Source organism: Colletotrichum higginsianum, chromosome 5 (genome assembly GCF_001672515.1).
Source record: "Colletotrichum higginsianum IMI 349063 chromosome 5, whole genome shotgun sequence".
Classification (NCBI taxonomy): domain Eukaryota; kingdom Fungi; phylum Ascomycota; class Sordariomycetes; order Glomerellales; family Glomerellaceae; genus Colletotrichum; species Colletotrichum higginsianum.
In genome coordinates this window covers 4,981,446-5,005,155 of record NC_030958.1, presented here as the reverse complement: position 1 = coordinate 5,005,155, position 23,710 = coordinate 4,981,446, and the positions used below count along the sequence as shown (strand labels likewise).

At 56.8% G+C, this 23,710-nt stretch overlaps 12 protein-coding genes across 12 annotated transcripts; 8 read left to right on the top strand and 4 right to left on the bottom strand.

Annotated features, from left to right (window-relative positions):
* Nucleotides 1–723: 723 nt before the first annotated feature.
* On the top strand, nt 724–2,684 carry CH63R_08380 (Amino acid permease; the record flags this gene model as incomplete). The annotated part of the gene is made up of 4 exons (XM_018303354.1): nt 724–915; nt 992–1,230; nt 1,354–1,965; nt 2,042–2,684. 4 exons carry the CDS (start codon nt 724–726, stop codon nt 2,682–2,684), a joined length of 1,686 nt encoding a protein of 561 aa, XP_018158132.1.
* A 1,339-nt stretch (nt 2,685–4,023) lies between these two features.
* Nucleotides 4,024–4,572, top strand: CH63R_08379 (Lysine-specific permease; the record flags this gene model as incomplete). Its single annotated transcript, XM_018303353.1, has 1 exon — nt 4,024–4,572. One exon carries the CDS (start codon nt 4,024–4,026, stop codon nt 4,570–4,572), a length of 549 nt encoding a protein of 182 aa, XP_018158131.1.
* A 489-nt stretch (nt 4,573–5,061) lies between these two features.
* CH63R_08378 (Calcium-transporting ATPase) lies at nt 5,062–8,805 on the bottom strand (the record flags this gene model as incomplete). Its single annotated transcript, XM_018303352.1, has 5 exons — nt 5,062–5,649; nt 5,712–5,927; nt 6,024–7,175; nt 7,241–7,671; nt 7,731–8,805. The coding sequence occupies 5 exons, from the start codon at nt 8,803–8,805 to the stop codon at nt 5,062–5,064; spliced, it is 3,462 nt and encodes a 1,153-aa protein (XP_018158130.1).
* Nucleotides 8,806–9,994: 1,189 nt separating this feature from the next.
* On the top strand, nt 9,995–10,252 carry CH63R_08377 (uncharacterized protein; the record flags this gene model as incomplete). The annotated part of the gene is made up of 1 exon (XM_018303351.1): nt 9,995–10,252. One exon carries the CDS (start codon nt 9,995–9,997, stop codon nt 10,250–10,252), a length of 258 nt encoding a protein of 85 aa, XP_018158129.1.
* Nucleotides 10,253–12,040: 1,788 nt separating this feature from the next.
* On the top strand, nt 12,041–12,283 carry CH63R_08376 (Prostacyclin synthase; the record flags this gene model as incomplete). The annotated part of the gene is made up of 1 exon (XM_018303350.1): nt 12,041–12,283. The coding sequence occupies one exon, from the start codon at nt 12,041–12,043 to the stop codon at nt 12,281–12,283; it is 243 nt and encodes an 80-aa protein (XP_018158128.1).
* An 84-nt stretch (nt 12,284–12,367) lies between these two features.
* On the top strand, nt 12,368–13,737 carry CH63R_08375 (Prostacyclin synthase; the record flags this gene model as incomplete). The annotated part of the gene is made up of 2 exons (XM_018303349.1): nt 12,368–12,780; nt 12,834–13,737. The coding sequence occupies 2 exons, from the start codon at nt 12,368–12,370 to the stop codon at nt 13,735–13,737; spliced, it is 1,317 nt and encodes a 438-aa protein (XP_018158127.1).
* A 493-nt stretch (nt 13,738–14,230) lies between these two features.
* Nucleotides 14,231–15,386, bottom strand: CH63R_08374 (Thioesterase; the record flags this gene model as incomplete). The annotated part of the gene is made up of 4 exons (XM_018303348.1): nt 14,231–14,560; nt 14,641–14,777; nt 14,874–15,005; nt 15,077–15,386. The coding sequence occupies 4 exons, from the start codon at nt 15,384–15,386 to the stop codon at nt 14,231–14,233; spliced, it is 909 nt and encodes a 302-aa protein (XP_018158126.1).
* A 469-nt stretch (nt 15,387–15,855) lies between these two features.
* On the top strand, nt 15,856–17,219 carry CH63R_08373 (Zinc-binding dehydrogenase; the record flags this gene model as incomplete). The annotated part of the gene is made up of 2 exons (XM_018303347.1): nt 15,856–16,281; nt 16,569–17,219. 2 exons carry the CDS (start codon nt 15,856–15,858, stop codon nt 17,217–17,219), a joined length of 1,077 nt encoding a protein of 358 aa, XP_018158125.1.
* A 273-nt stretch (nt 17,220–17,492) lies between these two features.
* CH63R_08372 (uncharacterized protein) lies at nt 17,493–17,841 on the bottom strand (the record flags this gene model as incomplete). The annotated part of the gene is made up of 2 exons (XM_018303346.1): nt 17,493–17,732; nt 17,812–17,841. 2 exons carry the CDS (start codon nt 17,839–17,841, stop codon nt 17,493–17,495), a joined length of 270 nt encoding a protein of 89 aa, XP_018158124.1.
* A 615-nt stretch (nt 17,842–18,456) lies between these two features.
* On the top strand, nt 18,457–20,215 carry CH63R_08371 (Sucrose transport protein; the record flags this gene model as incomplete). Its single annotated transcript, XM_018303345.1, has 4 exons — nt 18,457–18,611; nt 18,683–18,722; nt 18,816–19,503; nt 19,635–20,215. The coding sequence occupies 4 exons, from the start codon at nt 18,457–18,459 to the stop codon at nt 20,213–20,215; spliced, it is 1,464 nt and encodes a 487-aa protein (XP_018158123.1).
* A 454-nt stretch (nt 20,216–20,669) lies between these two features.
* On the bottom strand, nt 20,670–21,146 carry CH63R_08370 (uncharacterized protein; the record flags this gene model as incomplete). Its single annotated transcript, XM_018303344.1, has 1 exon — nt 20,670–21,146. The coding sequence occupies one exon, from the start codon at nt 21,144–21,146 to the stop codon at nt 20,670–20,672; it is 477 nt and encodes a 158-aa protein (XP_018158122.1).
* An 849-nt stretch (nt 21,147–21,995) lies between these two features.
* Nucleotides 21,996–23,068, top strand: CH63R_08369 (Thioesterase; the record flags this gene model as incomplete). Its single annotated transcript, XM_018303343.1, has 3 exons — nt 21,996–22,389; nt 22,437–22,606; nt 22,688–23,068. 3 exons carry the CDS (start codon nt 21,996–21,998, stop codon nt 23,066–23,068), a joined length of 945 nt encoding a protein of 314 aa, XP_018158121.1.
* Nucleotides 23,069–23,710: the final 642 nt, after the last annotated feature.

Sequence of the window (23,710 nt, the reverse complement as noted above, 5' to 3'; positions counted from 1 at the left end):
CAATAAAGGGGGGAGGGGGCGGCGACCTTCATTGCGATGGAGCGAACGCCCTTTGATGCCGCGCCCAAGAAGACATTTGCTGCTCCGTTATCGTCGGTATCGTTCGCTCTGACGTTTTGCCTCCCGGCAGGGAATCCCTCCCTCCCCCCGCGTCCACCTTTCCATCTTCTCCCCTCCCCCCCCCCCGGTCCCCTCCCTCGGCCAAAGAGGCATTGCCATTCCCCCGACCCTTTTTTTTTTTTTTTTTTTGCTTATCTCTGCGGGGCGACTTCCGCTAGCCTCGATAGACCCCGGTTCTTCTGCCTATGGTCTATCACCAGCCCGAGTAAGTCGTATCGTACCAGTGGTATTAGTCGTTTGTTTCTCCAAGGAACCGGGAGACGTCAGATGAAGGTTACTGCTCTGACTGGGCAGGGGGGGAAGAGGGATGAGTACGGGCTGCATGCATAGTAGCGTCGGAGCCAGGGGCAAGACAGGAACCCCAAGGCATCTATATAGAATAGATGCCGCCCGTCGTTCATCCAGCCTGGTTCACCTTGTCCTCAAGTCGTATCCTATTCGGTCTGATCGGCGTCTTTTGAGTGATATTTGCCGGGCTCGCTCAGTCAACCCCCTAAAGCTGGACGTCGTTCGTTTAGAGAACAGTCGGATCGACAACGACAAAACGATAACGACAACAACATCCACAAACCGTACCCATAACCCAGCACAACACCGGCCATCATGGCTACTGGGATGGAAGAAAAGACTGTCGGCCTCAGCCGCGCCGACAGCACCAACAGTAACAAGCTCGGCCAGGTCGTCTCGGGCACCGCTGCGGCCGTCGCCCAGGAGTACGGCGAGACCCAGCGTGGTCTCAGCCCCCGCCACGTCCAGCTCATGGCCATTGGAGGTTCCATCGGCACCGGTCTCTGGGTGAGTTTTCTCCTCCCTGTTGCTAGGAGGAATATCGAACGACGTGAACCGGCCAAACTGACGAAGAATTGCCCAGGTCGGCATCGGCGGCGTCCTCTCCAAGGCCGGCCCTCTCTCCCTCGTCCTCGGCTACACCTTCTGGGGTCTCCTCTTCATCTGGCCGCTCAACCTGTCCGTCGCCGAGATGTGCGCTTACCTGCCCATCCGCGGCACCATCTTCGAACTCGCTTCCCGCTTTGTTGACCCTGCTCTCGGTTTCGCCTTGGGATGGACGTATTTCTTCGCCGGTCTGATGCTGGTGTGTACAGAGTACAGGTAAGCCAACCCTCCCAGACCAGTTCAATACTTGAGACGACAAAGATGAGGAAGAAGAAAAGGAACAAGATGAAGAAGAAATGGAAAAACGAATCGCCTCTAACTCTCCTCCTCCCTCCCCAGTGCCGTTGCCACCGTTATCCAGTACTGGAACGCCGACATCAACCCGGCCGCCTGGATCGCCGTCGCCATGGTCTCGTGCGTCGCCGTCAATCTCATCGCCGTCAAGTACTACGGAGAGTCCGAGTTCATCATGGCCTCGACAAAGGTCATCCTGCTCATCGGCCTCTGCCTCGTCACCCTCGTCACCATGTCCGGCGGCAACCCGCTCAACGACGCCTACGGCTTCCGCAACTGGGGCGACGGCAACCATATCCACGCCTACTTCACCGACGGCTCGACCGGCCGCTTCCTCGGCTTCTGGAAGGTCGTCATCTACGCCGCCTTCACCATCGCCGGCCCGGACATGATCGCCCTCGCCGCCGGCGAGATCCAGAACCCGCGCCGCACCATCCCGCGCGTCGCCAAGCTCATCTTCTACCGCCTCGTCGGCTTCTACGTCGTCGGCGTCCTGTGCGTCGGCATCATCTGCAGCTCCCGCGACCCGGGTCTCCTCGGCGCCATCGAGAACGGCGAGCCCGGCGCCGGCGCCTCCCCCTGGGTTGTGGGCATCAAGAACCTGCACATCAAGGCCCTTCCCGACATCATCAACGCCTTTATCCTGTTGTCCGGATGGTAAGTTATACATGCACATATAAAACCTCGTGGTTTCATGAAAGGAAAAGAAACAACGATGCTAACAGTTCCCAAGGTCTTGCGGTAACGCCTACCTCTATTCCACCTCGCGCACCCTCTACGGCCTCGCCCGCGACGGCCAGGCGCCCCGGTTCTTCCTCAAGTGCACGGCTGCCGGTGTCCCCATCTACTGTGTCCTCGTCGTCACCGCCATCTCGTGCATCACCTTCCTCGTCTCCTCCAACGCCGCCGTCGACGTCTTCTTCTGGTTCGTCGACCTGACCACCACCGCCCTCATCATGACCTACGTCTTCATGCTCATCACCTACATGGGCTTCTACCGCGCCCGCGTCGCCCAGAACTTCCCCCCGGAGACCCTCCCCTACCTCGCCCCCTGGACCCCCTACTTCCCCGGCCTGGCGCTGCTCCTCGGCATCCTGGCCCTCATCTTCGTCGGCTTCGACAACTTCTACCCCTTCAGCGTGCGCGGCTTCATCACCTCCTACTTTGGCCTCATCTTCGGCATCTTCATGTTCGTCGTCTGGAAGGTCCTGAAGCGGACCAGGTTCGTCCAGCCCAAGGAGGCCGACCTCATCAGCGGAAAGGCCGAGGTCGATGCCGAGTGCCGCCACTGGGAGGAGGGCGGCATCGAGGAGGTCGAGAGGCAGAGGCTCGCCCAGATGTCCTTCCTCCGCAGGACGTGGGAGAAGATGTGGTAGAAGAGTGGTGATTTAATGATTGCAAGATACCTACCTGTAACTGTATTACCGTTTCAATGACAAAAACGAATATGTTTGTCAAATATGTCTTTATGATTTCTGCCAACGTGACGTTTCTTATACCTTAATTCTAGAGGAAGGCCCCGGAAAAGCAAAAACAACAAACAAAAACCCTCGCGCAAGGTATAATGGTCCATTGTCCTTCGTGTTAGAGACGAGAACCTATGAGTAACCCTGACCACAATGCCTATTCCGTCTCCCAGGTTGCCATAGGGTGCTGCAACTACAACTACCATAGACAACATCATCCGGCTGTTTCCACAATACTGATCAGCTCCGGTGGTTTTTCCTTCGTAAGACTATTGTCTCTAAATTACGTAAAACCCCAACTTCCCCGCCTCCAGTTGTGCTTGATCTTGCGGGGAAAACTCATGCCCCCCCTGACGCAGAGTCGCGTTCTAGACACAACTTCCAACTTCATAGTGCAGCAGTCCCAGCGACCGACCTCGATTCGTAATGCCGCCGTCGGCCTCCAGTCATGCGGCCCACACGGTACTCTACCTCCCGACAGAAGGCTTGCCAGCGGTGCGCGAGCTCCAAGATCAAATGCGACCGGAAAGCAGGGACATGTTCCCGGTGCCGGGAGCGGGGCGTCGCCTGCGTTTATCTCCAGAGTCAGGCATCTGCTCCGTCTGGACCGGATGCCACCGGCTTGTTGTGTGACAGAGCGAGAGCGGGACTCGGGGTTTCTCGCAATCTTGCCGTCGGATCCGAGGGCGCTAATACTCATCCTCGAGAAGGTCAACAAGTTGCCTCGGGTAGTAGACCAGGCTTAACAGAGACCGTTCTGTCCTTCCGAGTCCCTACTCCCGAGCGACCGGAAACGGCGGAGATAGGTCTTCTTCCTTCACGACAACAACATGGAGCATCAACCACCGGCAGCAGCATCCCTGCGAGATCCGCATCTCGTCCAACCGATGGGCTGGACTTTTCCCATCTCGAGCTCGTGTGCCCCATCAATGCTGATGACATTGCCAACCGATGGCTGCACAACTTTGTCCCGGTGCCCGGGCAAGTGACCAAGGACTACACCCCTCGTGTGTCGGCCTTCATCCACAGGATGTTAAAATCTTATGCCAACTCTTCGATCCGGGGCCGCAGAGTTCCGCCTTTTGTCCATTGGTCTCAACTGCATCTGGACTCGAGCACTCCGCTCTCGACCTGTCTCTCTTCCATACGCGTATGCGACGATCTAGACTATCGTGACAGCAAGGTTTCGGCCGAAAGGCTGCAGAGAGAGATGACAACGCTCTTTGCTCGACGTGAAACGGAGGATGACATGGCTCTTCTCGCAACGTTCCAGGCACATCTTGTTTACTCCCTGGTCACCTTCTTCCGACTGGAACGAGAAGCCAGCTCTCTACTTCCGCAAATCATGATGAACACGCAGGAACTCGCCTGCGCAGCCGCCAGGAAAGGGATCGCCTGCGTGGCCGAGCAAGACGGTGCGCGCCCCGCGTGGGAGTCGTGGATAGCAGCCGAGGCCAAGCGAAGGACGCTCTTCACCATGTGTCTCCTCGACAGCGCTCTGCTTACCCACGATGGGCTTCCGACGCATCTCGCCACCGAGTTGCGGGGGTTACCTGCGCCGGCGAGTAAGTCTCTGTGGGAATCGCGCAGCCGGCTCGACTGGCAGGTCGTGTACGACGCCCACTTGGCAGAGTGGCCAGAGGGAGGTCTGCGCATCGACGAGCTGTGGCCTATGCCTAAAGATTTGAGCGAAGGCGAGGTCGACAAGAGGCGTAGTCGAGTCGATGCGTGGCTGGAGGACCTTGACGAGTTTGGGACCATGATCTACGCTGTCACCAGTGGAACGCATGGTACATGAACATCGACCTGAGAATCTCGACGGTCTCAACATCTCGATGCTGATCATACCCCATGATGGGTTTGCCTGGCCTTTCAAGTGGTCATTTTCGGTCTGTATCTCAACCTTACAGTGTCTGACATCAAAGCACGGCCATGGTCTCTTCGATAGCTTTTTTCAGCTAGATCTTGGTTGTGAAATTCTTTGATATGACGGGAACCAGCATCTGAACACAAATTCTTCTCACCAATGGCTCCGGGAGAAGGCTATGCCAGCGACTGGGTTCGAGCTGCTCACAGGTGATTAGGATGGCCTCCTCCAGACTGGGTTGGGTGAAATAGTCATACAAGCCACGGAATCTATGGTCAACTCGAGCCAAAAGAAGTGACCAAAAACCTCAGATCGAAGCTTTCACCAAGAACGCAGCATCCGAAGCTACTTTTCTTCTAACAATACATTTGAAATCTCCCCCGCCACGACAACTCTCTATCTCTGCATGTTTGTTCCATATCACCCCTGCAGTCCCTTCCCATCAGGCGGGGCAACGATGATTGTGGCGGGCACTTCTTCGTCTGATGTGACCTTGTGCGGCTTTCTCTTGAAAAGCCCACCAATTCGACCAAAGACCCTCCCGAGAAACCTGTACACCACAACGAACGGCTTGCCCACGAAGCGCGCCGTCTTTTCGAACCAGATATCCGGAAAGATGCGGACCAGAACGCCCCACGGGAGGGACATGAAGGCGACGACGATGGAAATGGCCCACTGCGTGCCGTCGAGACCGCCCTCCTTGATCTCAAAGACGCGACCGCCGATGAAGACGATGCCGACCTGCAGACCCACCATCAAAATGTTGATGAAGATGAAGAACTTGTTGCGGTGGACACCCTCGAGGACGTTGAACTTGTTGTCCAGCCGTCTGTTGTTGAACTCGTTGAAGATCTGCATCCACACGAACGTGTTGAAGATGAGGGTGTCGAGCTGGAGCATCTGGTCCTCGCTGTTCCTGTTGTAACCGAGGATTTCGGGACCTGCGAAGTAGAGTGTGATGGTGATGATGAGCTGGAAAATCGCCTGACCAATGATCATCTTCCACATCTAGGAAGCAAGGCGTCAGTCGGGCTGTCGTACTACGGCAGAAGAATGGGGATGCAACTTACGTTCACGGTGATCAACGGGGCATCTTTCCGTTGAGGAGGCCGGTCGAGGATCTTCTCGGTTGGGGGATCCGTTGCCAGCGCAAGCGCCGCAAACGTGTCCATGATGAGGTTGACCCAGAGCAACTGGACGGCTTTCAGCACGGGCTCCATGTGGGGGTCGTACATGGCTGTGATGAAGGCCAGAAGGACAGCAGTGATGTTGACGGTGATTTGGAACTGTGTTCACAAGCAGATCAGCAACATGGTTCAACCAAGGACTTGAATGAAATGCCAGAATGTCTGGAGTTACTACTAGTGACAGCTTGAACTCACCTGCAGGAATTTCTGAACGGCATCATTCACTGCGCGGCCCCATTTAAGCGCAGTCACAATCGAAGCAAAGTTGTCGTCCATCAGAACAATGGCAGATGCTTCCTTGGCGACTTCAGTGCCGGAAATGCCCATGGAAAAGCCGACGTCTGCCGCCTTCAGGGCCGGCGCATCGTTCGTGCCGTCTCCTGTGACGGCGACCGTCTCGCCGAGCGCCTTCAACCTCGTGACGAGGATGCGCTTGTCTTCGGGGGACGAACGAGCCAGCACCTGTAGCTTGGGGAGAATGGCGTTCATGTCGTCCTCGGAAAGCTTGCGGAAGTTCGGCCCCTCCATGATCACCCCCTGAGACCCCGTGAAGATGCCGCACTCGGTCGCGATGGCTTGGGCCGTGACGATGTTGTCGCCCGTGACCATGCGGACTGTGACGCCGGCATGCTGTGCCTTTCGCACGGCTTCGGGGACACCGGAGCGGACGGGATCCTGGATACCGACGATTCCGAGGAACACCAGCTCAGAGGCAGCCAGAAGCGACTCGAGCTTTACATGTCCGTCTTCCGAGGGCACGTTCACGGGCGGCCACTGGGGGTAGTCCTTGTACACGAGGCCGATGGTGCGCAGGGATCGACGGGCGTACTGGTTGATGGTGGCATCCAGTGACTCTCGTTCCGAGGTAGTCAGGGGCTGAACCGCCAACGTCTCGAGGTCCGCCTTGGATGAACAGTGACGGAGCAAGATTTCCGAGGCGCCCTTGACCAAGAGACGGTAGCCCTTGGAGGCGTCCCGGAGTTTGATGACGGCCGCCATGCACTTCCGCCCGGAATCGAACGGGAGCATCTGCACAACCTGCTCGTTGGCGCGGGCCTCGGCGAGGGACTGCAGTCCCAGGTGATCCTTGGCGAGTTGAAGGAGAGCGGTTTCGGTCTTTGACCCGATGAACGTTGACTGGCCGTCTTCCTGGCCTTCAAAGGCCGTCGAGTTGACGGCAACGGATTGCACAATCAGTTCCTTGGTTGCTTGAGGTACGGTTGAAGCCCAGGCAGACACATGGAGAGGGGAACCGGCAGTCTTTTCGTTATTACTGTCGGCTGTGGCGGTAGACGTGAAACTGCTCGTAGAAAAGGTCCCGGCAACGACGGTCATCTTGTTCGTCGTCTAGGACTTTTCATTAGCTTCTAGTCAAGTCCGAGAAACGGCCGGCCAGCCGAGGCAAGTCTTACCAGTGTTCCCGTCTTGTCGGAACAGATTGTTGTCGCGTTGCCCATGGTCTCACAGGCCCGCAGCACACGAACCAAGTTGTTCTCCTTGAGCAACTTGGTGGTCGCGAACGCCAGAGCGAGGGTCACGGCCAGCGGCAACCCTTCCGGGACCGCCACGGCTATGATGGCAATGGCGACGACGAGCAGGTCCATGAAGGTCGACGCCTTGTCCGCCGGTAGTCTGTTGTCTCCGGGGAGGCTGGCCACGAAGCGGAACAGCAGGATGAAGAACATCAAGGCGGATGCGCCCCCGCCCAGCTTGGCGATGGCAATGGCGAGCCGTTCCAGCTTCTTCTGGAGGGGAGTCGACTCGATGTCGTAGCGTACAGACATCATGATCTTGCCGTAGCTGCTGTAGACGCCGACGGATGTGCAAACGTACGTTCCCATGCCTGTGGTGGTGGTCAGCGAATAGGTCTGTCAACGGCAAGGGTTACAACTAAGTGCTTACCTTCTAGTACCTTGGAACCAGAGATGATGAAAGGGTCCAAGTCATCGTGGTTGCTCTGCTTGGAGTCCAGCAGCTTCATCACTTGATCACCAGCAGTCTTCTTGAGCACGTCGGATTCTCCCGTTGCCGAAGACTCGTCGCACTTGACTTCGTGACCCTCGATCAAGATGCCGTCTGCCGGAACCATGTCACCCGGCTCGAGATGCAGGACGTCTCCCACAAGGATCTCGTTGACGTTGATCATGTCGGATTTCCCCGATCGAATGACCTTGACCTGGCGGTCGTCCTTCTTGGTGTTTAGCCGGACAAACGCCTTTTCCTTCTGCCAATCGTTGTGAGAGCCGACGAGGACGACGATGATGACTGCTCCGCAGATGGCGACGCCTTCGACCCAGTCGACAGACGCCGGCGCTCCTGCGGGCCGTTCCACGCCGAGAGTCTCATAGAGCCCGAGTGCCAAAGAGATGACTCCGGCGACGGTCAGAAGGATGAGCACGGTCTCGTTGAAGGCGATCCACATGAGCTTCCAAATAGACTTTGGCTTCTTGGGAGGGAGAATGTTGCGTCCGTAGACCCGGGTTCGATCGACAAACGGTGTTGACGAGGACGAAATGGGCTTCTCCGTGGAAGGAGACGCTGGGTTGGTGTCATTCCGGCTTTCCACCGCTTCGCTGAAGCTGACGGTACTTCTGACCCCCGTCTCATCAACGCTGAGGCCGCTCCGTACGTCGGTCTGGAGTCCCCGGGCAATACCCCGCAGACCACCGAGAGCTCGAAAGGCAGAGAGAGATTTGGGGTTGAGAAGCTTGTTCAGCTGTCCGGGGGAAAAGGCAAAGGGGTTGTTATCAACACGAAAGTCGTTCTCGGTGCCGGGGTCAGGGTGCAGGGCCGAGTCCGCGTCCTCGAGATCCAAGCTCGTGGCGGCGGTGCTGGTGGCAGCCGTGGTTCCGGACGGCGTGAGGAACGGGTTGTTGTTGTTGTTGGACCCGTCAGCCATGATGGTGTCCGCATCACTGGCGGCCCTCGAACGGGAGTCCGGGTGTGTGGGGTTGGGGCTGAGATAGTTGTCAGCCATCATGGAGAAGAAGTCATGTACGGCTGTGTGAAAAAATGAGAAGGTGTTGTCGAGTCCAGAAGCAAGACGAGCCGAAGGGGGCGGCGCCCAGAGAATATGAATGGTCTTTCCAGACTGGCAGCTCACGCCGAGCTCCTCCTCGGAGCTTGATCACCCAAGCAGCAAGCTCACATCAACCAGAGAACTCTCCACTCTCAAACAGAGCGGCAAAAGGTGAAAAGACTTCGAACCCCCCCCGGCCGTAACAGCACTGCCACGATTCAAGAGACATGTTATTTACGAACCGATAATCTCTGATGCCATCTGATAAGTCCGGATCAGGGAGTCTGGACCCGGGGGCCGTCGTGACAAGCTTAGGCTAACAGGCATTGTGCGGTGTGTGTGTATGTGTGTGTGGGGAGATAGCCCCGCCGGGGCGCCGTCCAGGTCAGCCTCAGAACCAACGGACAGCACATGGTGCAGGCTTGGCGGTTTAAGAGAGTCCTTCTCAGGAGCTTGAGGTTGACTCGGTTTGCTGATCAAGAGGAGCTTGAGGTGTGTGAAGCTCGAGATAAAGAGGAAGGAGGAAGCGAGAACAGGGATGAGCTAGCCGGGGACTGGCACACGTTCAGAGCAGAGACAGGGGTCAAACGAGGGATTTTCGAGCAAAGAATAAGCGAACGGGGGGGTAGGATCAGACGAGTTTCTCAACGAGGAGAAGGTTTAGCCGTGTGTGTATGTGTGTGTGTGTGTGTGTGTGACACGGGCTGGGGAGGCTGGATGGCTCGGAATTTGCTTCTCTTTCGACATCAGAGACAGGCCAAGAGTCAGGCAAAAAAGGAGGGGGTTTCGAATCCGATTCGACAAGGTGCAGAGGGAAAATCTTTCCTTTCATCTTGCCAGCAGCACATCAGGAGCTCCAAATGGCAGGTCGGCCGGCGCACGTGTGCGGTTTGATGCGACCTCGTCAAATCTTTCCCCTGTCGTGGCCACACCGCGAGAACCTGCTTTTCAATTTCAATCACATCAAGCGGGAGGGGAGGGAGGGGGGGGCAACCCCACCCGGTCTGAGTGATTCCAACCTCTCATGGCATGGCATGGCCGCTCATCGGCCTCCGGGGCGGGATGTAGGCTCCTGTTCATCCTCCGCGTCGTCCTCCCACGCGCGTGCGCTTGGACTCAGGGGGGGGGAGGGGGAGGGGGAGAGGACATGTTGCAGAGCTGGCTGACTCCCGTATCAGTTTGTTTCTTGGCTCCGAAGCAATGTTTCTGCTCGACGATCATCTTTCTGTTTACATGTCATGACGCCATCCCACTGCCATCCTCAAGGCAAGACGATGGGATCCAAAGACGTTTTCTGACATGCACAGCCCGACCAAGAGCTTCATCAGGGTCTGAAGTTGGAACCGACCTGCTCTACGCCGAGAACGAAACCAGTCATGTCAGCCACAAAACCCTCTCCTGCTGATCAGACCTGCTACTGTTACTGCATCGTAGCCAGGAGCCAAACATTTGCGTATCCCGTTGTCGCATTGAACCACCGCATGACCTTTCGTATCTCTTGTTCCAGCCACTGACAGATTACAAGAGTCTTCGACTCAATGCTACTCTGCGCCGGAATGGCATACACCCGACCTGCGACCCCTGCACAGCTGTCGGCAATTGATGACACACATGAACAAGCCTGTGTCCCCCTCACGGCTCCGTTGTCGAAGCTGGTGAAGAGCAAGCACAAAGTGAGTGTCGACGATGCGATGATTCCTTGCCTTCTCATGGAGACTTTCCCGCCAATTTTCGAATCTTACACGTGAACAGATAAAACACTGTTTATCAGAGCGAGGTCACTGTATTCACCCTCAAACTTCTGTCGGTTTTCCTAGCCAGGTTTGAAGATTCTCACCTGTTCCCCCAAGCGTATAACCCTGCATGGTTTACTAGCTCTTAGGTGTTAGCTGTAAGAGCTTAAAATTCGTATTCTTGTGATCTTAGACTTCTAGTATCGTAGTGGCAGAGCTGTTTTTATATCGGTAAAGTGTCAAGACAATACGGATGTATCGCTTCAGAGGCAATAGATCAAAGTGGATGTACTGGCTATGGCGGAAATCCGACTTGAGATGACAATGTCAAATATTCCAGCTCATGCAATGATAGACCCTTTTTGGTGATGGAATTTGTGTCTCGAGTAGCATTGACCAGGCTCAGGCCAGCGGTATCCATACGACCGACTCTTGATTTCGATTTGGTAGTCTAAAGTCTTACTTTCTAGTGTGTTGAGCTGAGAGTCTCGCCCCCCCCCCTTTTCTTTTTCTTCTTCTTTTTGCTTTCTTTCTTTCTTTCAATTTTTTTCTTCTGAATGGAGGCTTCTTAATACAGTGTTGTGATACTATAAGGCGTCCATCCACATCGACGAATGATGCAAGCAATTCAGTCATGACCGATGGCCGCCTTGCTGGATTCAGTGGTTTGTTAAACTGCCCCTTCCGAAGAGTCCAGAGACGAAAGACCTTAATAATCTAGAGAACAAAAAATAGTCTCTCAGATTTGCGTACGGCAAGTGTATTCTAAGTTTTCAATGTGTCCAAGAGAGTCGATTTTGCTGGCGCGTATTGATCCAAATAGTGTAATGCGTTCCCCTCCGAGTCGCATTCCAACCACACGGAATGAGGCTCCTCGAGGCTGTTGAGACCACGGCTCACCACGAGCAACGGGGAAACCCCGGGGTTTGTTCAAAAGAGCAATCACTTTCCTACATATTGGATAAGGAAGTATACCTAATCGCATTTTCCGTGATACCTATGTATGCGGTAGCGTTGGAGTCAGCAGCGGTGTGAATGAGGCACAGTGATCTATGAGGGTAATGCAGTATGGTCCTAACAAAGGACCCTGTAGGTAGCACAAAACATTGTGTCCAGACAGGAACTTGAATGAGCCGCCAAGCCAATGAGGGACCAATCCTTCTCCGTTGCGAGGGCCTTCTTGACGTAGAAGGCGTCCTTAGTGCTGACTATGAGCCAACACGATTTTTATTGCATTAGGAAATAATGATAACGGTATCAACCCTTGGAGTAAATCTGTTATATATATCCGTACGCCACAAGCGGTCGCCCGTTGGTGACCTAGTGAGTGTCCTCATTTCCTACAAACAAAGCCTTGTTTGCGCGGTTGGGCTTGCTTGGCGCAACTTTCCATCAGGCTTTCAGTCGTTCAACAGGAAAAATCAACAATCATTCGGGCGCCGGGGGAACGACAGAGCACCATGGCAGCCAACAATGGTCAAGTCATGGAGGCTGCAGCCAGCGGGGGCGATTCGACGACGACGACGACGCTCACACTGGTGACGGCGGCATTGGTGATGATTCCGCTGGCCCTCGTGCTCAAGAAGCTCCTGTTTCCCGATTTCGACCCTCGTGAGCCTCCTGTTTTGCGACCAAAGATGCCCTTTTTTGGACACATTGTCTCCCTGGTGAGAGAGTCGGGCAACTTCTACGCCCGACTGTAGTATGTTGTCGCGGATTCATTTACCCAAACAAGCGCAAGCGCAAGCCCCTCTCTCTAACATTGGAATCGCAGCAAGGAAACCCCAATGCCGATTTGCACGTTGCCCATGCTGCACGGAAAGATGTACGTGGCCAACTCGCCGTCTCTGATCGCGGCGGCGATGCGTCACGGCGACATCTCCTTTGAGCCCTTCCAGATCGAGGCCTCGGCGGCGGTTCTGGATCTTCCGCCGCACCACAAGGACAAGTTCCTGCAACCGGGAGTCCTCGGCCACGTGGAGAAGACGATGGCCTCGAATCTCAGACTGGACCCGCTGCAGAAGATGAATTTTGCCGCTTTGCAGCACCTAGCCGGGAAGTTGAACGAAATCGATGCCACAAGTGCTCTTAGCCTATCCGATGGGTACGCTTGGATCAAGGGCGTCTTGTCCATGGCCACAACCACGGCTCTGTACGGGAAGGAGAACATGTGGGACGTCGAGAAGCTCGAGGATCTATGGTGAGATGAAAGCCCATCGACAGCCCAGTTGGCCTGACTGACATGGGGCGCAGGACCTTCGAGAAAGGCATTGGGGCTCTGATGTTGAAGGTTGCGCCGAGCCTAGTCGCCCCCAAGGCGATTGCGGCTCGGAAGAGGATGAACGAGCTTCTGCGGCCCTTCTACAAAGCGCGCGAGGACGAGAACCCGGACGTGGCCAAGATTCTCCAAGAACGAGCCGGCTTTTTCCGCGAACTGGGCATGCCGTCCGAGGACCTCCCCCTGATCGAGTTCTTGATCCCGTTCGCGGCGATCCTGAACACGGCGCCGAACCTGTTCTGGACGTTTGCCGAGGTGTTTTCCGAGCCGGCCCACGTCGAGCGCATCCGGCGGGAAGTGCTGCCGCTGGCTATCGTGGCGGATACCGATGACCGAGGCCGAGTCGCGACGATCGACGCCAGGGCGCTAGAGGCCGGCTGCCCCTTTCTGCACGCCTGTTTCCGCGAGGTCCTGAGGCTGTACAGCGCGCAGATCGGCAACCGGCGGGTGATGGAGGACGCGACGCTCGAGGACGCGGACGGCCGGCAGTACCTGCTGAAGAAGGGCACCAACATGCAGTGGTCGGCGAGCGTCACCCACTTCATGCCCGAGGTCTGGGGCGACGACGCCGTCCTGTTCCGGCCGGAGCGCTTCCTCGACGTCGATCCCCTGCAGGAAAAGCAGAGGCGCGGGGCGCTGATCCCCTTCGGCGGCGGCCGCCACCTGTGCCCCGGCCGGTACTTTGCCCAGACCGAGACGCTCGGCTTCGTCGGCGCCTTGGCTCTCGGCTTCGACGTGACCGGAGTCAAGGTTCCCGCGGCGGAGTTCGCGCCTCTCGGCGGAGGGGCGAAACGCCCGGTAAGAGGGTCGGCGGTCGACGACATTAGCATCTCGCGGCGCACGGGCTGGGAGGACGTGACATGGGAGTTTGTGTGCTGATAAGTGATGGATTGCTCGTTGGTTCAGAAGATCAACTTTGGGTCACGGACGAGATACTGTGGACTCTTGTTCATGCGCTCCGGTTCATGGTTGAGTGTGAGCCTTGGCTCCAACACCAAGCAGATGAACGATACCTATTATTTTTGCAACGAACGCTTGCTCCTCGATGAGAAGAATGTATGAAAGAGACTAATCACAGGCCTAATAGGGGCATATCCCGCTCATAATCCCAAACGCCATCTACCTGACTAGTGGGACGTTATCCGCTCTGATATTTCGAGTTGCGTCGCACAAAAAGAACGACATCCCCAACAGGAAGACCACAAACATGAATCGGACACCCAGACTTCTTCGGTGCGCACTTGATGACCAGTAGGTTTACGAGGCCGGCTTGCACTATCTCTCTGTACCGATCCTCCCCCAGCCTTTGCCGGCACTAAAAAAGGAACCTTGTACGGCAAATTATGTAAGAAAAATAGGCCTCGTCGAGGGCTTACCACAAGTCCGCCGGTGGTCCCGAGTCCCCCGGATAAGGCCAAATCTCGTCGTACACGTCCTTGGCGCCCGGTGGGGAGACGATGGCGTAGCGGATGCCGCGCTCCGGGGCGTTGGCCCAGCGGCGGAGGCCGTCAAAGTCGCGGCACCACATCTGCTGGCCGTCGCCGAGGTGTTTCTCCGCGCCTTGGACGAGGGAGATCGGGGTGGCGTCCGCCATGCACTGCGTGAGCTGCCGCATCGTGTTGATACAGTGCATGACGTGTCCCGGCGTCCACTGCGAGGGCTCGCCGTGCAGACGAAGGCCGTAGTCCTCGACCATGACGATCTGAGTCCGGGAGAAAGGGGGAAGGGGTTAGCCTCGTTATGCGACGTTACCCAGCAGGTCAATGAGTAGGTTAGACATACGATGCAGTGGATCTGATGGAAGGATCGTATGCCGAATACTTCGGTAGGCGTGGATCCGTGATAGGACGGTAACACGTCTTCTCTGCCGTCCCAATCTCGGTATCTGGTTTGCCGGCCATTGGCAAGGATATTCGTTGCTGTCCGTCGTAAAAGAGAGAGGCAATCATCAGCTTGATGGGCGGCCAACTTTCATCGACGAGAGGCACAAGAGAAGGGACGGCATGGATGCTTACAGTTCTGCAGCCACTTGAGACGCCTAACGACGCGCCTGACGACGTCCGGGCTGTCGAACGTGTCCTCGTCCATCCAGTAAGGGTCCCGGGAGTCGTTATAGAACGACCGCCACGAAGCCGGCTGGCCCACCTCTGCTTCGGGTCAGCCGCATACATTCTGTAGATGCTGGTAATGCAATGGACTTGTCATGATCTGTAGATACCCTGGGGAACGAGACCCCACGGATCGGCACCCAATGGGATGACGGGCTGCGAGAGCCTCAGATAAGACTTGACGTCGAGGGCGAGGGCGCAGGCGGCGAGAGTGCATGCAGCGAGGGCGCAGCACAGTATAGTGCAGGCAAGGAGACGTCTTTCCAGGGTCCGTCTTCCATGATGGCAATCGCAAGTACAACAGCATCCATCACAGGCATCCTTGTCGTTGTCGTCAATGCAGTTTTCGTAGCCGTTGATGTCGTCGCGGGTTGCGGTATTATTGAGAGGGTGATACAAGACCTTGGCCGAGGGAGCCATTGTGAGTTTCTTCACACAGATGAAATCCGCACCGCTTAGGTTCGTGTCTCTACGAACGCCTCTCTGCTATACTCCTCATGGGTATGCCATGAATAATTAAGATGGTCCATGAGGGGTAGATCGCCCCCATAGCAGACGAGACTTTGCAGTAGGGTTTACAAGGCCTTTCAAACAAACACCGGAGCCGAAAGTCTCAGAGTCTAATCTACATACGACCATCCATGATGATGCAGCTGTCCCAACTTGAACTTGCTCCGCTCAAGGCAAGGAAGAAGGCAACACAGCAGACGCCTGGCCGTCCGTCCTCGGATATTATGTACATGGCGTCCATGACATCGAGTCGGAAGACAGGCAACCCAACAGCAGCGTCCGTCCGGCACGTCACGTTACGTCACCTCAGCTCGTCTCTCACGTCCCTGCAGCTTCGTTACATGCTATGCCAAACCCGCACTGCCACGACGTCGTCAACATGTCCAACCCGGCCCTCGTCTTCAGCTCGGTGCCCTCCGGCCGCTTCCCCCAGCCGGGAAAAGACCTGGTGGTGAAAGAGCTGCCCCTGCCCGACGGGGAGGGCGTGCTGGTCCGCATCCAGCTGGCCTCTCTTGACCCCTTTCTGCGCTCCCAGCTCAGGGACCCCTCCTCGGCCTGGACCTACCAGCCCGCGCTGCCTGTTGGCGAGCCACTGTGCACGAGCGCCGTAGGCACCGTCGTACGGTCCGACGCCGCCCATGTCCTCCCCCTCGGCGAGACTGTGTGGCTCGCCAGGGTCCCCTTGGCGCGATATGCCTTCCTCGAGGTGTCCATGGCCGCTAACCGGCGCCTGGTGGTGCCCATCGGGCGCCTTGTGAAGGAGTACAGCCTCGACGCGGGTCACTGGCTGGGCGTTCTTGGTGTTGTATGTATGACGCCGTAGATATGCCTTCCTAGAAAACTCGTGATGGTGGAAAACCCAAATCCCCCTCCCCGTCATTGGCACCAGCACCAGCTCCCAAGCCAAACTTGCATCCCCCCTCATCAACCTCTCATCAACCCTGGTGCTCTGGCTTTTTTGCTACCGTGCCCTCGCCTCTGCATCATGTCCGTTTTTCCGTTGCCGCCTAACGCTCACTACATTCTACACACCTCGCGGGGCTCCCGGGCGAGAAGAATAGCACGCTAACCTATCATGCTTGGGACATCCAGCCGGGACTCACGGGCTTCACCGGCCTCTACGAGTGCGGCCGACCCAAGGCCGGCGAGACAATCTTTATCAGCTCGGCGGCGGGCACGGTCGGCCTGACGGTGGCCTACTTTAGCAAGCGAGACGGGCTTCGCGTCGTGGGGTCGGCCGGCTCGACCGACAAGGCCGACTGGCTCCGGCGAACTGGGCTATTCGACGATGCCTTTGTCTTCGGCCGCCAGGACAGCCACGAGACGGGCGAGGCGTCTTTGCGCCGCGCCGCCCCGGACGGGCTCGACATACACTTTGCAAGCGTTGGCGGTGCCCAGTTGCGCGCCGCGGCGGCCTGCATGAAGATCCACGGGCGGATCGTCGTGTGCGATGCCATCGACGAGCCCGGCGGCGCTGCGGCACCGGATGCTCGGTGGCTCTGGCAGCCCGTCGTCTACAAAAGGCTGACAATCAGCGGGTTCCTCGTCACCGACCTAGCCGGCAAATACATGGCGAGCTTCCAGCAGCAGATGCACGAGGGCATAGAGAGGGACGGCGGCCTCCCGAGGATCGCGCCGCTGCACGTAGTCCACGGGCTGGACAAGGCGGCCGAGGCGTTTGGGGATCTCTTCCGCAGCGGCAAGATCATGGGCAAGCTTCTGGTCCGGCCATCTGATTCTTGATGATTAGTCCTTGGCACATGGGGATAGTCGTGAGAGCGGGCAGAGAGAGTGAAAATAAGAATGAGAATGAGAATGAGAATGAGAGTGAGAGTGAGAGTGAAAGTGAGCCGGGGGCTATCGGCCTGACTACAATGCATCAATGTTCCGTCTCTCTTGATGTATTTCAATTGCAAATTATGTTTTCTCCGTCCACTCTACGAATACCGTTTCACTGCCTCTCAACCTCAATATGTGCAGTCTTCTGCCCAACTCATCTCTGTGTTGTTCCGCAAGCTACGAGGATTCTGCGCAATGTAGACCGGCGTACATGCCGGCGGGCACGAAAAAGACAATGGTGGCGCTGATGGTCATGGCCACAAGGAATCCCAAGGTAAAGAAGCTCAGCATCGTCGCCACCGACCTGTTAGAAGAAAGCCGGCCGAGTTCCTCCTTGCTGACGACGTTTCCGTTTCCATTCTCGTCGTCGTCGTCAAGCCGGCTGTACGCAGGCGCATCGCCGCCCGCCGCCTCTTTCTACTCCATCGTCCGAACCATTAGCAGTTGTTTATTGTCATTAGATAGCGGCGAAAAGCCAGGACATGAACAGGCATACCAGTAGATACTTTCGTATGAAGTTTGCCATATTTTCTTTCGTTTGTCAGAGAAACCCGTGTACCTTCGAGATGGGCCTTCCTGGATTGGGAATAGAAATCCGTACTCGGCGCGCTTTGCCAAAACACCAAGTATTAATACCCAAGACGGACGGCCTGCCTCGCTCAAAAGCTGTCGTATATAGACTGGAGGGCGTGGTGAGTATGTTGTTTCCCTACCAAACGATAAAGGCCTTCCACCCTGGTCTCCAAACCGGCATACTCATGGGGGCAGTAGTCAGGTGGTGTCGGGGCTACAGACAGAAGGGAGACGGATATGTACGTTGGACCTTTATCTGTCTCCCTCGGCAAAACTCAATCGGAGACGAAGCTTTCCTCATAAGCGGTATGGGTCAAAAGTAAGCCGGACGTAGGGGGGTGGTCTCGGACGAAAGATTTACTGGCGTCACGTAGTTTGTCAACTAATACGGAATCAAGACAACGTAATGGAAGGCTGTTGGGTCTGATCTAAGTTCAACATTACGTCCCCTCAACCGAGACTAACACAGACGGTCCCAAAACAAAACATCAAATACACACACAGAGAGAGAGAGAGAAAGAGGAACTGACACATCATCTGCCACCGTCGTCCTTTGTCCGTTTCACGAATGAAGAGTTTCGAATCAATAGGCTTTCCCGCCGACGTTCCCCTCGTCGTGGCCAGCACAAGCACATCCGCCGATGTATCGACCAACAAGCCGGTTGACGAGCGACCTCGCACCAGCCTCTGGTGCATCCTGGCCTACTCCGCGCCCTCGATGCCGTCAGTAACAACACACGGCAAAGCCCGCCGGTTTGATGAGATGGATGGCTCATAGCTAAGAATTTCTGCAGTGTTCAAGCGTTCTTCACCATGTTTACCGTCTATCTGATAGTAAGTAGGCGGGAGAAAAACGAAACGACTTCCCATCAGTTGAAACCCGATGACCAAAGGACAGCAGGCTGACCTGCAATGCAACTGTTCCAGCCGTATCTCACATCCGAGCTCGGCTTCACCGTCTCCCAGGTCTCGTTGGTCCTGCTCGCCGGCCCGCTTTCAGGCTTGACGGCGGCCCCCGTCATGGGCGTCCTGAGCGACCGCTCCGGCCGCCGCCTCGGCCTTTTCACGACCGGCTGCGTCGCCATGGCCGCCTGCCAGGTCGTCCTGGCGTGGTCCCGCGAGCTCGCCGGCGGCGACCCGGCCGCGGCCAGATGGCTGAGCGCCGTCGCCGTCTACCTGGGCTGCATCAGCGCGCGCGCTTCCATCGTCGGCCACCGCGCCATGGCCATTGACAACATCCCACCCCGGCAGCAGCCTGTCTTCAACCTGGCGAGCGGGCTCATGTCCGCCTCGGGCGCCATCACCACGCTCGCAGTTGGCCTCGTGAAGCCTTCCTTCCGGGCCATCACCGCCATATGCGCCGTCTCCATCACGCTTAGCATCTTTCCCTTGTGGGCTGTCCGCAAGCCGCGTAGGGCGCATCGCCGGCCCGCTGTCCGGGCAGAGAGCAACCGCTTCGGGGCGTTGTCGGCCGTCTTGTCGGTGCCGCGGGCGGCCTGGGATGCAGCGCGACATCTTCCCCCCAGGATCCGCCGCACATGCAAAATCCAGATCCTGTCCCAGTACGCGTGGTTCCCCGTCTCTCACTACTTGAGCAAATACCTCCAAGACAGCTGTAGGTCATTCACAACCCCCCCCCCCTTCCGCAGGCAAGAAAGCAAGCACGTACCTTGTCTCCGATTCCGAGATATTGAGTTGCTGCGCTCCGCTTCGCCATGCTCTCGGGCTAATCCAAGAGGGAACCAGATGTCGCCACTCGTGGAGAAGGCTCAGAGGCCGTTGCGCCGGAAGTCAGCGCGCAGGCCGGCGTCCGCGTCCTCCTCATCGCCGAGGTCGGCGCCGTTCTGCTGCAGATGACGGTTGTCCGCTTCTGGGACGCGTCGTCGACGTCGGCGAGCCCCCTTCGTCGGTTCATGGACGAGGACATGGTGGCGCTGCGGCGCGTGTGGGCCCTGGCCTTCGCGGCGCTGGGCGTGTCGACGCTTGCCGCCGTCTTGTTCCGTGCTTCGTTCGCGTCGGCGTCCATCTGCGCCGCCAGCATCATGACCATCTCGCCCTTGAGTGTCTGGGTGCCCTTCACCATCATCTCGTACGAGGCAGCCGTGGTCCACGGAGAGAAGGACGGCGACCCGTCGACCCCGGGTACGTCGGCAACCTTCCTTTCTCTCCATGAGATGGCCATCACAGTCGGCCAGAGCCTGGCTGTCTTGATGAGCGGCGTCATCAGCTTCGCGCTCGAGCACATGGACACGGGAGCTAGGAACACGACGGCGTTTCTGTTTCCTCCCGCCGTCGCCGCTGCCATGGTCGCTGCCCTCCTGTGCTGAGCGTGTGCTGAGCGACCAAGGAAGCTTGGAGAGGACATGGTTAGGACTCTGATAGATGCCGTCCGTAGTCTATGCCTGGTAGAGATGGGCAAGAGACACGGTATTACAGTGTCTAAGGGACTCCTTTCTTGAGAGGGCTATTCACGGAAAACCCCATTTTTTCGAGAAATACTGTATACGCGCTCTTCTAGAACGCTCTATCGATGTTTAATCTAGGTAGCTTCTGGTCACCCAGCCGATGAAGTAGAGTTGCAGTTTGTTCTCAAACACATGAACTCCTGTTCTGGTTGTAACTGTACGTGACATGTGCATCCAGACTCACATACACCGCAGCCCCCTACTCCCTCCCTTAGGACGCTGCCATCTCCCCTCCAGTTCCTCTTCACCAAGACACACAGCTGAGGCCTTCCTCGTCGCATGGATATTTAGGCTTAACCTATAATTGTATTCGTGTTTAACTCGACATACCCTTTGTGAGCCACAGGGTACTCACCACCTGCCAGTCTGAAGGGTAGGGCACAGCGTGGACGGTCAGCTTGTCCATGTCGGGCACCGGGCTCTCGAGAATGATGTTGACCAGGTAAGACGTGCAGTGGATGGTGTGGCTGTAGTTGAAGGGCGGATCGAAGCCCTTGGCCAGCCAGAGATGCGTCTGACGCAGCGTGTACATGCAGTGCACGACGTGCTCGCGCTTCGTCAGCCACAGCGTCGTCAGGACCCGGTTCGCCGGGTCGACCTCGACGGTGCCCTCGGCGTCGTAGAACCGGTGCCACGGCCCCGCCTCGAGGAACCCGCGGATCAGCTCCTGGTTGTCCGGGTCCTCGACTCGCTCGCGCCGGTACCAGTGGAAGCTGATGGGATCCCACTCGCACCCACGCTCATATGCCACCTCTGGCCTGGCGCCGTTTGGCGCGCACAGATACCCGGACATGTCGAGCTGCGGACAGCTACTGCCCCTCGAAAAGAAACCCCCCCTCAGGATCGTACTGCGCAGCGTGTTGTAGAGCGCCGCAAAGGCCGCGACGAGGATCAGCAGTAAGATGCACGTCGATGCTGTATTTATAACGGGCCGCCTTGGTCGGCTGCTGCATGCTGCTGTATCTGCCGCCAGAGCCGAGAAGGTGTGGTGGTCGGTGTCATTTTGTTGCCAACGCCAACGCATGATGTTGATGATGATGATTTCTCTACCGAGTTAAGCTGACGAAGAGGCCTATGCTACCGCTATGTTGACAGTCTCTCTCTCTATCTTTCTCTTTCTCCCTAGCTTGTAATCCTACACAACTAGACTTCTCCGCATCCCTCCCCTAGTCCTGGTCTCTTGGCTCACGGCATGGAAGACAGGTTGGGGTTGGTAGCCATCCTCGCCGCCCAGAAAGTATCGCCAGCTAATAAGTAAGTTAAAGTTCCGTGGAGGGGGTCTGTTGAGCTATTGCGCGGAGCCGGCCGGAAAGCTTCTTGCTGGTCGGGGCTACGCCGGGCCACTCACCCCTCGGGAGAGAGGACCTTGTAACTAGCAGCTCTGATGGAAGGTCAGCTCTGCTCATGGTCATGGCTGTGTACAGATGGCGTAAGGAGTACCGTGAGTACGGTTGGAAGGGATCATGTGGATGTGCGGGTTGTTAGTTGTGAGTCGTTCGGGAACGAACATCATCTGCGGCGTAACTTACCAAGGTAGATGCCTGTTGTAGCAGCGAGTTATTGAACATGGCTCTCTCGCCCTCACGCTCACCCTCATGTTCTCGGGCGCCTGTGTTAACCAAAGCATAAGAATTTCAGAAACATGTGGTTCTCGAAGCGCAATCAGCGTGACAACGTTGCCTACGTGGGCCTTTCCACGTCGCTGCCCTGTGAAGAGGCCGACACGTCGTGGGACGGCCACGAAGTAAGGCCAAAGAACGGGTTTGGGGCCCAGTGCGGCCGCCTCTGGATCATTGGGCTGTCTGTATATTCCCTGTTCATGACAATCCTGGTGTTGGTGACAGCCGAGGTCAACCTTTGGCTCGCGACGCCTCTCGGGAGCGATCCGAACGGCTTTGTCCCGGCTACGGTGGGTGCGCCGCCTCGATGGAGGACGTTTGTGCGCAACGAAAGCAACCCGTACCACATACCGGATGACGTGTTTGCGGACGAGATCAGGACAAGAGAGACCATCGAGAGGCTAGTACAGACGCACTGTAAGTGTGGGACAGTCTCTGTCTCCGCCCGGAAACGATGAAGAGAGGGCCTCTAACCAAGAGAGAGACAGCTTCGGCGGTCCGCATCAACGGCCGCCATGCCCGCTGGGTCCATGACGACGGCAGCGTATCCAGCTTGCAGGCAACGTTCACGCCGCCCAGCATGGGCCAAGACCAAGTTTACTTCATACGGGGTCTGTACCAGATGCGCTGCATAGTAAGCTGACCTTGTTTGTCTGTTTGTTCGCGCCGCGTCTCCCCTTCCTATCCCCTTTCCTCTGACCATATCTCATCTCAGATTGTCTTACTGGAAGCCTACGGGACCAGCATCCACCATCCGACAAATACCACAGACGCCACATCCAACATGAACGCCAACGGGGGCAAGGAAAAAGAAGACGAGGAAGACAAAGACGTCTGGCGCTGGCCGCCCGAGCACGTGGCCTACTGCCTCAACGTCTTGGCGGACGCTGTGCACTGCACTGCGGACGCGACGCCGCTCTCCTTCGTCAGCGGCTTCGGGTCCGGACACCTGACGGACGGCCAGCAGGCGTGGTGCCGGGACTGGGATGCCCTGCGCGCGTGGGCTGCGGACGGCGAGCGCGGCCTGGACACGGCCCGAGGAGGCGCCGCGCTCAAGGGGGCGTTTGGCAGGTTGTGGCGGACTGTTTTGCCTTGAGGTGTTTCCGTTTCTTGTACAATTTCTCATTGCCCTTCCCTCCTGCTGCGGGACCAGACTCTGCCATGAGGGATGAGATGAATAGTAGTGGGCCAGAAATGGATTAAGAGGCTATGATGGTCTTTTATAAATTGGTATCTCTTGAAAACGGTAAAAGTAGGTGCACATGGGCCCTTGAGTTGTGGGCGTTGTCTTGCTGGACACTTATGGACCCGGTACAACAGTTCAGGATGGCCTGAATAGGGACCCGATATAATTATCAGTCCTACCTATGCTGTCTAGCTATTACGGACCGTCCGCCAATTTCTCTGACAGTCTACAAGAACAAATAACACGAGGTGATGGACGATAGGCCGCGGTAGACCAAAGGTGTTCTTGACAACGATATAGACCACTTATTTGCTTTGATGAATAGAGTTGAACACAATAAGTAGCAAGTATATGTGGCATTTATGACAGTCCATCACATCATGGTTAGAGTGTGGACATGATGTGACGGTAGCTGGGTGCGTTTGCGGACCAAATCTTATGCATGGAAGCACTGTTATGCTTCGAATTTCCCAGGTTCCCACCCCCCGTTGTGACCCCGGCACAGAAAGCCATGGGCTCCCGAGCCTTCATCATTGAGAAACTTCCGGCCCG